Source organism: Narcine bancroftii, chromosome 14, assembly GCF_036971445.1.
Source record: "Narcine bancroftii isolate sNarBan1 chromosome 14, sNarBan1.hap1, whole genome shotgun sequence".
Taxonomy (NCBI): domain Eukaryota; kingdom Metazoa; phylum Chordata; class Chondrichthyes; order Torpediniformes; family Narcinidae; genus Narcine; species Narcine bancroftii.
This window is the reverse complement of record NC_091482.1, coordinates 24992805-25009023: the sequence shown is the minus strand read 5'-3', so window position 1 is coordinate 25009023 and position 16219 is coordinate 24992805. Positions and strand designations below refer to the sequence as shown.

General features: G+C 41.3%; 1 protein-coding gene and 1 long non-coding RNA gene across 6 annotated transcripts in view; one reads left to right on the top strand and one right to left on the bottom strand.

Moving 5' to 3' along the window:
• The window catches only part of LOC138749225 (uncharacterized), a 69911-nt gene that overhangs the window by 28005 nt on the left and 25687 nt on the right, over positions 1-16219 (top strand). For 2 of the 4 annotated variants that reach the window (XR_011348490.1, XR_011348491.1), the window contains exons 4-5: positions 3066-3267; positions 6400-6553. This is a non-coding gene — a long non-coding RNA (uncharacterized lncRNA). Of the gene's footprint in view, positions 1-3065; positions 3268-6399; positions 6554-9487; positions 12835-16219 lie in introns of those variants that run through there. The other 2 variants (XR_011348493.1, XR_011348492.1) reach the window with 2 other exon arrangements.
• LOC138749223 (eosinophil peroxidase-like) overlaps positions 1-16219 on the bottom strand; it is a 45080-nt gene that overhangs the window by 16616 nt on the left and 12245 nt on the right. For both annotated transcript variants that reach the window (XM_069910338.1, XM_069910337.1), the window contains exons 5-10: positions 15444-15576; positions 11192-11303; positions 9540-9746; positions 8169-8523; positions 3418-3578; positions 2775-3033 (exon numbers count right to left, since the gene is read on the bottom strand). In XM_069910338.1, coding sequence (XP_069766439.1) covers positions 2775-3033; positions 3418-3578; positions 8169-8523; positions 9540-9746; positions 11192-11303; positions 15444-15576 — 1227 coding nt within the window. The remainder of the gene's footprint in view (positions 1-2774; positions 3034-3417; positions 3579-8168; positions 8524-9539; positions 9747-11191; positions 11304-15443; positions 15577-16219) is intronic.

Sequence of the window (16219 nt, the reverse complement as noted above, 5' to 3'; positions counted from 1 at the left end):
GGTAAATTATAGGCTCTGAAGTTTCCAAATGTCCTTGTCTGAGTTATTTTTCATGAAGCTTGAATGACCAAGTGCACCTTTAAATTACCATACTGTACTTTCCCACATTTTTACAAACACAACATAACTTGTACCCTTTACCTCCTCTCAATTGTGAAACTCAAACCTTAAGTTCCCTAACATTAGCATGAAGGGGGAATAAATAAAACCATTTTATTGAATAGATATCCAGTACTAGAGAGATGGTGGCAAAATACTTGTTCCTAAGTTGCCTTAAAATAGTGGATATCATGGACCTCCTTACCCATGCACAGTACATGAGTGGGAGGGTGTGTTCCCAGTCCATTGGTCTGGAAATGTATTCATGTGCTGGGGAAACATGTGAAAGGAAATTTAAACAAAGCCTTCTTTCATCTCTTCTACCCCCTCCTTGTGTTGAACTCAAGACACTGAGCCCTCCTATGAGAACCGTTTCCATGAGTTTCCAAGGCTGAGGCTGAGAAATTTTAAATTTAATTTTAACTTTAATGACAGCACAGTAGAAGCTCTTCTGGCCCCCTGAAATTCATGCCGCCAAATTGCACCCAATTAAACGGCCAACCCCATATATTTTGAGTGTGGGAGGAAACTGGATGATCCGGGGAAAACCCATGCAGGTCACAGGGAGCACATACAAACTCCTTACATACAGCATTGGTTTCGATCTGGGATCACTGCTACTATAATAGCATTGGGCTAACCTTGTCTCAGATCAGACGTGGGGCAGCACGGTTGGCGTAGTGGTAAGTGCAACGCTTTTACAGCATCACCGATCTGGACCGGGGATTGAATCCCACACTGGCTGCAAGGAGTTCATATGTGCTTCCCGTGTCTGCGTGGGTTTTCCCTGGGGGGGCTCTGGTTTCCTCCCACCGTTTGAAAAGTACCGGAGTGTAGGTTAATTGGGTGTAAATTGGGGGCCTGTTACCATGCTCCTTGTCTTAAAAAAATACTATTTATAGAGTAGGTCTGAGTTAGTTGCCCTTGGCCCTTGTTATTGCACCACTCAAACCTCCCCTCTCCAGAGAGCAAAGAAGGGCGAACTTAAGGAATGCTTCCTACTTCCTGTCAACGGTGAGGACAGAGAGAACAGCAAAAATGGCAATCAATAACATTGGACAACAAATATTTTTCGAAAGGTTGCTTCCTGCAAAAATAAATGGGGATTATGACAAGACAACTTCAAGATGAACATGAAGATAATTTCAGATTTTCTGTATCACATAGGAAGTTGGAGACATATTAAATTATTTTTTTATTGAATTTGAGATATTTAATTGCACGCTCATGCTGAGCAAGGTTGACTGGAAAGGTTGCACATCAAATATGAGTCCAGGCTTCACCTTGGTCATCAATTTTACAGCTGAAGTGGAGCTCATAGGCTTTCTTAATAAGTGCAGTCATGCTGCATCTTTGAACCTTAAGCGCCAACTCACTACAAATGTAACAGAATGTCTCGCAGCTGTTGCAGCATTGATGAGACATTTCTGCTGTATTGAATCCTCATGAAGACAATAAATGCTACTTTTAAGTACATTCACTATGCAATTGCCTGAAGAACATGTGCCTCAATGTGTGTTCAATCTATATCAATGTAATGCACAGTATCTGTACGTGAGCTATTTTAATAGCCTGTCTGCATCTATCCTGACGAAGAATCCCCAGGCCTAAGACAAAATTTGCATAGCATCTGCACTGAGTGCATGCCCAGGCGTACTTGGACTGACCAAAACAGCTTGCTTTATGGGCAATATATGTGTAGACTCAAATATGATAGGAAAATCACAAAAATAGGTTATATATACAAAACTGTATGTGATATGAAAATTTAAGCTGATTTTCATGATCAGCAGCAAAAAAATCAATAAAATACACCCAGATGTAAAATCTTAATTGTCCAATACACAACTCTGCTGGAGAAACTCTGGAGGTTATGCAGTAACAATAGGAAGTAGAGGATAACCAACATTCCAGGCCTGGGCCCCTCGCCGGGTCTCGGTACATTTGCAGGCTGGTAACACTGGACAACTTCTGGGTAAATTTTGGGTGAATTTTCTGGAATTTTGGGCTGCAGATCACGAAAACCACATTAAAATGATTCTATCGCGTACTTGATTTGCAGAGATAACCTATTTTTGTGATTTCGTGTCATAAGTCTACTTCAAAACTATGAAGTGGAACATATTGAAAATTCATTTTCTGCATTCGCACTTGGACTTCTTCCCTGCTGAGGTTGGTGCCGTCAGTGACGAACACGGGGAAAGGTTTCACCAGGACATTACCACCATGGAAAAGTGGTCTCATGGCACCTGGAATCCATCAATGCTGGCCGTCTAGTGATGGACATTGGCATGAGAGGCATCAGATGCCGAGTACAAACAAAAATCAATGGCAAAACCTTTTTAGGTCAGTTGAACTAATGCAATGTGTCAGCATCATTATGCGATTAAACATACCAAATTGAATAAAAGTTAATTTAATGTTTCTCCAACATCCTGAGGGATACAGCAAATCTGAAATTACTCGAAGTTCTCTATCATAATCCCCAATTTTCTTTCAGGAAGCAAACCTTTTGAATAAAATTGTTGTCTAGTCTAATCAACTCTATTTAATGACAGCAAGAATTCCTGCCATGACCAAGATGTGCCCTTCAATGAAGCCCAGCCCCACTTTTTGAATCTGTGCAATGGCTCAGGCTTAGCCCAGCTTATTAATATAAAGACCATAATACCCACCTTCCCTTATCATTCTCCAGGGACTGAAGAAAGTCAGGTGCAGGGGCAGGTTTTTGAACTGGGGATGCTCCTTAAAGTTTTCATCAAGGCGGAACAATGTTGGCTGAATGGAGAGGTGTCCAAACCGGAAAGCCGCTGTTGAGAAAACACTGGCGATACTGGGATTGACAGATGCATCATAACCATTGTAGCTTGGGAGATACTCCTGACTCGCTTCATCCCCAATGACCTTGGGGATGTAGTCTCTGGTATTTATAATCTGTAATGAAAAGCACAATTTCATTTAAACAGATCGCTGAATGGAAAGTGTTAAATTTTACGGTCTTTTTGAAAAAAAAAACCTGGTTGCCCTTGTATGCTAATCATGAATGAGGATCAGCCTTGTCCTCAGGATCGAAACGCCAATCAAACTTCTCAATTTCTTTTATTCTTATGTTGGCCACATCGTGTGGATCTGAGGACACCAGGAATAATGCAGGTCCCTTTCCCAAAGGTAAGGTTTTTACATAAAAATACACTTTTAGTAAATTAAATGCATCAATAGAATTAATTTATTTAACTAATACAAATATATTTACAGTGCTTAGAATTATATGTCAGTTTATAATGTAATCTTTTGCTATTAGTAACATTTTCTGTCTACCTGTTGAAAAGCTCCCAGGATTTTTCTTGTTTCATGGTATATTGTATCCCCACTCCAGTGTGGGTTCAATCTCTTCAGCTCTCTTGCAATGCGATTGTGTTCCCGTAGAAATATTGTGTGAATAGACAACAGTCCCAGCTGTTCATTTACACGTACATCACCTGTGGTGGACATGGTGGGGTTGATTAGAGTTACCTTGGTACATTTAATGACTAAGGACATCACTGAATAAAACTCCTGGCAAACAAGATCAAGGATTCCAGGGTGCAGTATGTTCAGAATCTTTCAGCAAGTAGCAGGATAAAATACAAGCATTAATCTCAATGTCTTTTCTCTCTTACTATTAATTCTCCTCTGGGGACACCTGCGTTCATTTCTCTGTATCACTATCCTTGGATTGTTGCAGGCAGTACAGTGCATTAGTATTTCTCCTATCTGGTGGTCCATGGGATTGCAGGGATTTGATTCCAGAATGTCAGCTTCTGGAATCAAATCGGCCTTGATCTACCCAAGAGTTGCGACTTGCATTCTTTTTCTTAAACTTCACTCAGGAAGAAAGCTGTTACATTGCAATTATGGAAATGAGGCCAGGGACTTCTGTAACTATTTATCCTCCACCAATTATAAAGCTCATTAAGATAACCACATCAGATCTTCATTCATCTGCTGTAGAAACTTTCATCTGTATATTTGTACCCAACCAATATGCAGCAGACTGGTATAATTCCACACTCTAAGAACTTGCAAGTAAAGCTCTGATTCCCATGTCTTAACTTTGATGGTCTCGTTCACCCATTACCCATGCACATGGTCACCAATTCTGGCTCCCAGTTGCAAAGGATCACATTTAAAAATGGCCTTCGATTTAGGATTCTGAGGGAAGACAGAGATGCATTTGGAAATGCAAGGACTGATTCTGGATAAACAGTAGGTGTCTGTGCTTGCAAAATCATGTCTCCCAATTTGGTTGAGGATTTGAAGAAGAGACTGTGAAGATTGATGACCTGTACTTTAGTAATGCCTTTGTCAAGATCCTGCATAGGTGGTTACTCCAGAAGATCAGATCACATGGGGTGCAGGGTAAGCTGGCCAATTGGAAGCAGAATTAGATTGATGGTAGGAGTCGGAGGGATGTTGGGGGAGGGTTGTCATTTAGATTGGCCTGTGGCCATTCGTGCACTGCAAGGATCAGTGGTGGTTGCTTGCTTTATATATATTAACAAGTTGGATGACAACGCACTTAGCATGGTTTGTAAGCTTGCAGATTTGGTGGCAAAACGGACAGTGAAGAAGGCAATTTGAGATTACAAATGGATTGAGATGCTCTGAGAAAATGGCCCAAAGAATGGAATCTAACTCAGTCAAGTGTGAGATGTTGCACTTTGGTAGTTTAGTGAGGGCATGATTTTCACAATGTATGGTAGAGCCCTGGAGAATGCTGCAGAGTAGAAAGACTAGGGATTACAAGTTCATAGTTCCATGAAAGTGGAAACAAAATTCAGGGTGGTGAAGAAAGTACTTGACATGCTTGCTTTTATTGAGCAGGGACAAGGCATCGTGAGACACCACTTGGAGAATGGTGTGCAATTCTGTTCACCCAGCTCAAGGAAAGATTTCCTTGAGCTGGAAAGAGTGCAGGAAAGTTTCACGAGAGTATTACTGGGGCTGGAGGTTTTGGATTAAGAGAAGAGGCAGGAATAGGCTGGGAATTTTCTCTCTGGAGTGTTGGAGACTGAATATGGGGGCAGAAGGACCAAAGGGAGGGTGAGGGGGAGAGGAACAGGGCAGGTATATAGATATATAAAATCATGAGGGGTAAATGATAAAGTGAATGGTCACAGTCTTCTTCCCAGGATTGGTGAGTCTAAAACTAAAGGGCATAGATTTAATGTGAGAGGGGAAATATTTAAAATGGACCTTTATCACAACGAGGGTGGTGGATATATGGAGCGATCTGCCAGAGGAAGTGGTATAATTGTAATGTTTAAAAGATATTTATGTAGATATGTAGATAATTTAGAGGGAAATGAGAAAAGCTCAGGCAAATGGGGATACTTTGGGTCGACAAACTGATTGGTATGGACCAGTTGGGTTGAAGGACCTGGTTCTCTGCTGTAAAATGCTCCTTACCATCTCCACGGATTTGAGTAGCATTTTAACTTTCTGAACTGCTCATATCCACTTTGTGGAATCAGGAAGGACAGATCATATTTATCCCATTTACTGGAGTGCTTTGAGGATATAATAAGTGTAGTGGATAGAGCAAAACAGGTGGATGTGGTATACTTCATTTCCACAAGGCATTTGATAAGGTGCCTACACAAAAGTCTTCTGTGTAAGATAATGATTCGCAAAGTTAGTATTAGTATGGATAGAGGATTGATTAGCCAATAGAAGGCAGAGAGTTGGAACAAATGGGTATTTCTCTGGCTGGCAATCAACGGCTAGTGGTGAGCTGGAAGAGTTGGTACCAGGCCTGGAACTGTTCTCAAAATACATAGATTAATGGGCAGCAAAGCTAGCATATGGCATTGCAGTTGGTGGATTGCTCTCATAGTGCCAGTGATTGGGACTAGGCTTATATCCCATGGTAGTCTGTAAGGAGTTTGTTTGTTCTTCCCGTGTATGTGTGGGTTTTCCCAGACAGCTCTGGTTTCCTTCCGCCATTCAAAAACGTACTGGGAGTGTAGGTTAGTTGGATGTCATTATCCAAAAGGGCCTGTTACTATGCTGTATGTCTACATTTTTTTTTAAACTACTTTAAATTTAATTTAAAATTACTTGGGGACCATCTTGTTGATGAGAGTGGATGAACACAGGCTAATAAGAATTTATAGGTGGAAGGGTAGAAAGGGAAAGAAGCTGAGGTGTGATGGGGGAGAGGGCAAAGGGCTAAGAGGGCATTTCATGGCCCCTTTTCGCTCCTGATTCTCTGATTAAGTTCTTTCCTTCTTCCTTCATGTGCCTCTATCCGATTTCAAGATGAGGTGTTGCAGCCCGAAACATTGACTGTCTACTGCTTTCCATGTACGCTGCCTGACCCGCCGAGTTCCTCCAGCATTTTGTGTGTCCCTCCAGTTTCTCAGCATCTTCTTGTTTGCCTCCATTGAATCGAGAAGATTCTTTTCACTGGCAGGTGAGACTAGATCTAGGAGATATAGCCTTAAGATTTGGGGGAGTAGAGAGAGGAACTTCTCCCAGAGAGAATCTCTGCAACTCCCTGGCCAAGAAAACAGTAGAAGCTGTCTCATTTAGTGTACTTAAGACATAGACTTTTGAAGAATGGGGGAAATAAGGGTTATGGGGAACAGTAGTTAAGTGAAATGGGGTTCATGGCCAGATCAGCCACGATATGATTGAATAGCAGAGCAGGATTGATGGGCTAGAATGCCTACTGCTGGTCCTATTTCTTATATTCTTTAATTCTAACCCTTGATCATTCTCAAATGCATGCATTCAGGCATTGCTTTTAGCTGTCAAGAGCCTAACATTTGTATTCCCTTCAGGGGCATCTGTGAAGTATTGCATTGAGAGCTTGATGGAACAGCTAGAAATGAGGCTAAGCACGTTATATTTTCTGCTGAATCTTTTCTCTGCCATAGGAATTGCTTCTAAATCCCAAAGTGAATGTGTACAAAGCCCCTCGGTTGGTACCTGTTTAAAAAGCCTGCCTGCCTACCACTCGGAAACTTCTTCTCTCTTCCACTTGAACAGTGAGCAGCTTTGTCAGTGAAGGGAAAGCCATGTGGAAGAGTAGTTTGTGCTACGTAGCCCATGGTTTGCGAGGACTAAGGAAGCAAGTGTTGCTTTAGTTTAGAAGAAGGAAGCGGGATTGGGTGGCCAGCAGTTAATGGGAATGGAATCAAAGGTTGAAGAGGTCGACCTGAAGGACATGAGTGCAGAGAGAGAGAGAGAGAGAGAGAGAGAGAAAGAGAGAGAGAGAGAGAGAGAGAGAGAGAGAGAGAGAGAAAGAGAGAGAGAGAGAGAAAGAGAGTGAGAGAGAGAAAGAGAGAGAGAGAGAAGCTGTTAAGGCAAGTAGACAAAGGAGCAGGATCTGTTAAAAAATATAGAGAGATTCATAGAATTTCTCAAATGCAAACCTAAGGGGTTATAGCGGGTGGGACAGAAACTGCTAAGGGAGGCTGAGAGAGAGAGAGAGAGAGAGAGAAGGATCAAGGAACAAAATTGGTTTCAGCTATAGCTTTGAAAATGCTACAGAATTGGTTCAGATGGTTTGCGAAAGAAAGGCATTTAACAGTCAAAAAACCCAACACCCAACCCCAACCAACCAATTTTCCCCTGCAGCCGCTGCAACCGTGTCTGCCTGTCCCGCATCGGACTTGTCAGCCACAAACGAGCCTGCAGCTGACGTGGACTTTTACCCCCTCCTTAAATCTTCGTCCGCGAAGCCAAGCCAAAGAAAGAAGAGAAAATGGCTTCGCTCTGAGAGACTGAGAAGATCATGAGCTTTTCATACTTGAAGCAGAGGCAAAATAGTTCTTTCATGGAATGCAAGCTTTAAGAAAGAGCCAAGCAGCTGAAAACATACCATGAGAGACAAACAGATACTGAGAAATTATGAGAAAATAGCATATTTTCTGTTGCCTTTAACAAAATACTATCCGATGAACTCCAGTTAGCCCATCACCAGGTCAATTTTTAAAGACATATTTCTATCTTTGCAAAGAATGGCAATACAAATTAAGGAAAAGATGATCAGTCAAGCAGCGCTCGACAGAGCTGACACTCACCACCAATAAAACATGGAGTAGCCTTTGGGTGAGCGGCGCAGGCTTCACGCAAGACACCACAAAGATTCCTCGAAATGGTGATAAATGGTAGATACTCTCTTCCGTTATCGGAGTATTCCTGGTTCACAGCCAACAGACCAAGTTCATTGGTGAGGTTTCTGAGTTTGTTGGCCAGGCAATCTGTGCTGCCGTAGACTTCATTGACATCGATGAAACTGGTGAGGGAATTTATCTGCTGTCGAGGATTCACATCTCCAAACAGTGAGGCTGATTCACCAGTACCACAAGCAGGAGCCGATCGGAAGAAGGGCATGCACGTTTCATTTTGTGTGATTCTGGGGTCACCAGGAGGGATCTGCCAGTGAAGATTCAGAACTCTATTAGCAATAATTAATCTCAAATTGTTTTATAGAGATTAAAAGAAGGAGAATGAAGTTACTTAATATTCAACCGTTAAGATCAAATCAGCTTTTTCAATGTCAGCATGTCTACTTTCTCAGGAGTTTACGGAGATTTGGTTTGATATTGAAAACCTTGGACTTCTACTGATGTGTAGTGGGAAGTGTGCATCATGGGGCCATCAGAACCTTAGAATGGAAAGCCCTGAAAAAGGTAGTGGACACAGCGCAGCACTTCACAGGCAAGCCTTTCCCTCCATCGAGATCATCGACAGGGAATGTTGCCATCGGAGAGCAGCTGAAATCATCAAGGATCCACAACTCCCAGCACACACGCTCTGTTCTCGCTACTGCCATCAGGAAAGAGGTGGTGCTGCTACAAGACTCGCACCACCAGATTCAGGAACAGTTGCTACCCCTCTGCCATCAGACTCCTTAATAACAGACTCAATCAGAGACCCATTTAAAGACTTCACATTATCTATTATTGAATATTTATTTTCTGTATTGCATGAGTTATTTGCATTTCCTGCTTGTTTATATTTCTCTGCTTTGCATACATACTCTATCTTTTCTGGAGTACTTTTTTTTTGCACTATCGATAAATAGAAATTGTGAACTTTGAACTTGAACTTAGACAGTGTTGGGAATAGAATGATACATTTAGGAAGCTCTGCGTAAACAGAGTGCAGAAGACACCCACAAATAATATTTTTTTAGCATTGAGCCCTCAACAAGGTTGTGTGCATTTATTACAAGTGAGTGTTCACTGCCTGTCATATTAGTGAATGTATGGGGCAGGTGTTTGCTGGCTGACAATAAGCACTGATCTGTCAACCAGTCAGATCTGATTCTTGCACCTCTTTACTTCTTTAAATGGGATTGGAGTGTATGTGTCATATGTTCTTTTGTATCATCCAGGGCACAAAACCAAATCTGAAACAACTTCAGAATAAATAGAGTGGAGTCTCACCTTGATTGGAAAACAAGGATTTCTCTGAACACAAGTACGTTCACAGTTGATGCCATCGTTAAAGGTTTCGAGGCTGCCAGACACAGGGCTTAAGCTCATGTCGTGATCAATCCACTGTCCCCACTGCATAAACATATGACTGAAATACTTGTCCGAGATCACGTCTTTATTGGATACTTTCAAAATTTTGTTGGACACCTCTCGAGCCTAGAGTAGATTTATAAATCGATCATTACATGGAAACAAAGGAAGGCTTATCAAACATGGGATTCTTTTTAAGTATTGTCTTCCAACCCTTTGATGTTTACAGCACATGTAGACACAAAATAATACTGAAGATTTCATTACTATGAAAAGCTAAAGACAGACATTGTAAGAAGAATTTTTAATCATTTTTTCATTGTATTAAATCATAAATGAATTAAACTTGAACTGAAGATGTCACCTAAGTAATACAATGCTGAATGTCTGTCTTCAGAAATTGAGTTGATGGTGTGCAATATAGAAACATAGAAAAATAGGTGCAGGAGCAGCCCATTTGGCCCTTCAAGCCTACCCCACCATTCAATATGATCATGGCTGATCAGTACCCGGTTCCTGCCTTGATCCCCTTAGCCACAAGGGTCAAATCTAACCTACTTTTTAAATATTGACAAGGAACCGGCCTCAACGACTTCCTGTGGCAAAGAATTCCACTGATCCACCACCCTCTGAGAGAAGAAAATTTTCCTCACCTCAGTCCTAAAAAACTTCCCCCTTATCCTTAAACTGTGAGCCCGGTTCTGGTTTTACCCAGCATTAGAAACAACCTATCTGCATCTAGTCTGTCTGAACCCGAGAATTTCATATGTTTCTATAAGATCCCCCCTCAATCTTCTAAATTCCAGAGAATACAAGTCTAAACTACCCAACCTTTCTCCATATCCAAGTCCTCCATCCCTGGCATCAGTCCAGTGAATCTTCTCTGCACCCCCTCCATGTCGAGGATGTCCTTCCTCAGATAAGGCGACCAAAACTGCACACAGTACTCCAGATGTGGTCTCACCAAGGCCCTGTACAGCTGTAGCAGGATCTCCCTACTCCTGAATTCAAATCCTCTGCTATGAATACCAACATAGCATTCGCCTTCCTCACAGCCTGCTGCAACAGCACCCAGGGCCGGATGGTCTGCATCCAAGAGTGCTGAAGGAAGTAACCCAGGAAATAGTGGATGCATTAGTGATAATTTTTCAAACCTCCTTAGATACTGGATTAGTTCCTGAGGATTGGAAGATGGCCAACGTAACCCCATTCTTTAAGAAGGGAGAGAGAGAGAAACCGAGAAACTACAGACCAGTTAGCCTGACCTCGGCCGTAGGGAAGGTTCTAGCCAACTCAGAGTCATCTGCAAATTTTGAGATATTGCTATCTATTCCCACATCTAAGCCGTTGATATATGTACCATCATTTGTAGACAATGTTGCAATATGGAGCAAAAAGAGAGAGAATCAAGCTTCACCCTGCCCCTGTATAACTGGGATGGATTTAATTCCATGAATGGTCACTGTACCAACGCATCTCCTGTCCATTCCCAGAATCGCAAGAACTAGTACATTTACCAGCGAATCAATGCAGTGAATCTGATTCATTCGATCTAATTTATGAATAATTACCAAAGGCAATTTGTTTGGAGTCCAGCCCAGCGGAATTGAAATTCCATCTTCGTAGCGAGCGGGGAGCCAGCGGGCAAGTGCTGTGTTGGAGGAGCCCAATCGTGGCTTCATCCTGCAAAGTGGGAAAACTGAACATTGATTTCTTCCCTCCTAATGAAGCTAACCTGACAAGGAAAAGCAGTCTTAATAAGGATCCCACAGGTGCTTTTGCCAGGAATATTTCAGTGTCAGACTCACAGATGGAAGCTGGAATTTTCAACAGTAGTTTTTCCTTCATTTAGCTTAATAATATACAGAGGTGGAATTGCAACACTCAAAGCAATGGCTACCAGCAGTAAAAATACTATGAGCTTGATGAGTTGATTGGCCCCTGTAAATTGACACTGTTGAATAGAATCCATGTGTTGGAAGAGGGTACAGAAGAGAAATAAGGAGAATAACATTGAAATAATGCAGAATTAGTATAAATCGAGGCTTTATGGTCAGTGTGGACAGTGGCCGAGGGTCTGCTTCTGTGTAGCAGGTTTCTATAGGCACAGTGGGGAGTGGAACATCACCTCCTCCTCACTGATCATCAACACAGGGGCACCAAGGGTGCATGCTTATTCCCCGCTCTATTCCCTGTACACTCGTGATGGTGAAGACAAAGTGTAGCTTTAAGGCAATTTATCATTCACTGTTGGCACCAGTGTTGTTGGCTGCATAAAGAGAAATGATGAGTCTGAACTCAGGATGGAGACTGAGAATCTTGCTCTCAACATAACCAAGACCAAGAAGTTTGGTATTGATTTTAGGAAGGGGCGACTAAGAAACCATCACCTGTCTGCATTGCTGGTATGGAGGTGGAGAGGGTTAGTATCTTCCTGAAGTCTATATTTCAGAGGGGCTCTCCTGGAGCCAGCACGTCAAAGCAAATGTGAAGAAGGCACATCCACGCTTCTACTTTCTAAGGATTCTGTGGTGATGTGATATGTCCATCTACACGATTGAAAGGATATGGACTGGTTGCATCACTGCTGGGTTTGGTGATTTGAGTACCCAGGAACACAGAAGGCAAAAAACAGAGTCAAGTCCAGCACAGGCAGACATCTATAGGATAATGCTGCCTCAAGAAGGCAACCAACATCACTGTGGTGGAACAGTCATTGGACTGGTTGGCCCAGCCCTGATACTGTAAGACCTCCCCCTCCAGGATTCCCAATAAAGGTGGTATCGTCCCATCCCCTCCCTCAGTACTGCCTTGGAATTGGGCCAAGAGCATGTAAGCTATGACTGTGCTTACAGCAATTAAAGCCTATTAATCTCGACTGCTGGTCTGTCGGGTCTAATTGGTAGCGCTTCAATCAGCCTGGTCACAATCTCCACTCGCTGCTACTTTCGGGTAAAATGTACAGAAGCCCGAAGACCAGCACCTCGAGATTCAGGAACAGTTTCTTTCCAACTGCTGTCAGTCTCTTGAGTCTTTTCTTGTTATGATGGACTGCTCTGATACCACAAAAGGATTTACTGCTCTGTGGTAACACCATATTTTTTTCTTTGACTATGGTCATTGTGAATGTTTATTATCTATCCTTTGTATTTATTATCTTTTAAATTTAATTTAATATAAACTATTTTAGTTTTTTCTTAACCAATTACCTGTTCACCTGCAACAAATAAGAATTTTGGTTCATATGTGCATTATACAATTTATATGGTACATTTTGAACATCTAATATTTACAAATAAGCTTGTTTGATTTTTTGCAATTTTATTATACTCAAGCTTATGGGAGGCATAAATCTTTACCCGCAGTAGGGATATACAAACAAGAGGGGATAGATTGAAAGTGAAAAGGAGGTTTTTTTACACAGTGCTGCCACAGGTATTGGTGGATCAGATACTTAAGAAGCATTAAATGAAGCAGGTAATGGTTTTGCTCAACTGTGAATAATAAAATTTTTGATTTAAAAAAATTACAGAATGAGGAGAAGGCAAGACAACTGTAAACCTTTTCCTTTTTTAAAAAACAAATCATTCAAAAAGAATTTTTAACTTTATTTTTCCTTTCTTTCCTTTAATATTTCTCTCTCTTTTAGGTTAGGGTTGTTTTCCTTTTGTCTGATATTATATTTTACCACCAATGTACGTTGGTCTTTTAAATTACGTTCATATTTGAACTCTTTTCTTCCCTATATTTTAAATGTATTGCACATTGTGTAAGTGCATCGTTCAATTGTTCATATATTAAATACCAATAAAAATATTTTAAGAAGAAAGAAGCATTTAAACTGACTCCTACATAGACAAGGGAGAGAAGGATGTGGTCCTCATGCGGGCAAGTAGAATTGATGGGCAAAATGTTGGCATTGACTTGTTGAGTGAAGGCTCCTTTCTGTGCTTTTAAGACAATATTTCCTGATGCCAAATTCAGATTTTGAAGACTTAAAGATTGTTGCAAAGGAGAAAGTGAAGGATTTTACTTGTGCATGTTAGGGTACAGAGTGTAACGTTTGGGTACAAAGGGCCTATCTGCTGGGTGATGGGTGCTAGTTAATAAAATCATTGGTGCATGTTCTGTACCGCCCATGAAAATCATACAGTGGATGAATCTTGGATCAATCAATGCGCAGAATGACGTGGAGATCATGGTGCTGGACTAGAGCTTAACCAACTAGCCGACATCCTCTTTAAATGAATGTTTTAAAAAAGTATTTCTTTACAACATGGTAGAAGTTGATTCGAGCCATTGAAACCCATGCTGCCCACCAATCCCGTATGTTTTTGGAGGGTAGAAAGAAACTGGGGCACCCAGAGATAACCGACTTAGGTAACGGGGAGTACAGACAGCCCTGGATTTGAATCTGCACTGCTAACCTTCATACTAACTATGCTGCCCCATGATGGGCTAATACAAGTATCATGAAAAAGATCAACAGTCCATGTTGTGTCGATTTCTACTGCATCCTGTGACTATACCGCCATTCTTTGATGCCTCCAAAGGCGTTTCAAAGGCTCAGGGAACAATGAATCCTATAAAGGAAGGATTTGTACTACCTAGTCAGTCTCAGACAAGGGTGTATTGACTGGCAAAGGTGTGTATAAATAAAGTGCAAGCAGAGAAGGGCAAACTGTTGGTAACAGCAAAGGAGCAGGTGTAGGGTTCTTGGTGTGCCCCTTTCAAGGCACGGGTCTCCTAACTGAACATGGAGAGGTAAGGCATGTGAGATGACTCCAGTTTCATAACTGTGTCCTGTCACAAGATAAGCAGCATTCTGAAACTAATTCTGCCAAACCTCTAGTAAAAGGGGGAGGACTTCTTGAACATTGTCCTCTTGCAGTTTGCCATGCACTGTTCCATCAGAAAAACAACTGACACCCTGTAACTAAAGAGAGTTGAGCACAGCAGGTAGCCTCATGAAAATTTGAACTACGGGGTCCATTGATTGCATATATTTCAAATTGCATTCAACTCAAACCAGCACCATGATGCTCACAAATAAAATAATCAGCTGCACGATAAACAGATAGCAGTAGTTTAATATATTGTCTAGAACATATTCATAGTTAAAATGGAAAATAGTTGAAATATCACATCGATCATGCGGGAAGGGAAACAGAATTAATATTTCAAGATCAAGGCTGTTCATCAGAGTTGTGAGAAAGTTGAAGATAACGTAGGGTACGTATGGTTAAGTTCTGAGGAAATATTTATATTAGGCCAAGGCAAGGGTTGCTTTGGTGATAAACTGTTGATGAAGCCATCTGATTGATAGGGCAGCTGGAAACAGAATACAAGCAAAGCAAAGTGTAAAATCAGTCAAATTCAGAGCTGTGGGAAATCCCCAGAAATTTAGGCTAACCTACTAGAGAGAGAAAACTAAGTCAATGTCACATCTTGTAGTTCGGAAAAACAAACAGAAAGTGTTACTTAAAATTGTTGAATTAAGTATTGGGTTCAGGACACTACATCAAGCCTGGACAAAAGATGAGGAGGCCACAGTGAGTGAGAAGTCAAAGTGAGTTAAAAGGAAGTCTACAGATGCTGGAGGTCAGAGTGAGAAATGGATGAAGAATTAAAGAGAGGGGGATCTAGAACACTATTTATTTAGAAGTACACATCTGGGCATTTTGCACATGCTTCCTCAAAGAAATTTAATTGAATTATCCTGTGAGTAAGGCAAGTTTGTAATCATTTATCAATACGAAGATAAAGCCTTTAACTGAATGACAATAATTGTTTGGTGGCCATCAATGGTCCAACATGTCCCACCTGTTGTTGCAAATGGAGGTGAAGGTTCTGTATCGGTTCGACCAACAGTCATCTTTACAGACTGGAGGTCGAGTTATGGCTAAGCAGCCTGTGACGTGTGCAATCGTGTCCAGGTCCGATGGTGATAACAAATCTGCAGGATACATAAACTCATTATCAGTCATGATCAATGAAAAACTTACACCCGCTATCTCAATTTTTTAATATTTTATTCATAATTTTCCACTGAAACTCCAACAATTGACTATATCATTAATACCATTATCAACAATATCAACATTATTTACATTTTGTACTTGTTAATTCCATACAATCTTCTTATGGATTTTGTATTTTTTTTTATCCCCTTCCCTCCCCCCCAACATTGAACACAACACCAAACTAATTATACTTACACATTATAACTAAAACACTCACAACAAAAGTATGAAACATATTTGGGGGTTTATCGGTTTGTCGCATAGAGGCTGCCTTCCTTTTTCCGTAGCTTTCCCTGGTTAGAATAGGATGGACCCCATCCACTCCCCCATCAATGGAGGAGTGAATCAGGAGGTTAGGATGGGGGGGGTGACGCACGATGGTCCACACTACAATTGAGCCCCTTGGTAGTTCAAGTAAGGCTTCAAAAAGGTGCTATATTGTTTCCTTAGGTTGTAGGTAATTTTCTCCAGGGGAACAAAGTTCTGCATTTCTGTGTTCCAATGTTCAATGCTCAAGTAGGAACTGGACTTCCAAGCTACTGCCATGCACTTCTTGGCCACCACCAATGCAATCAT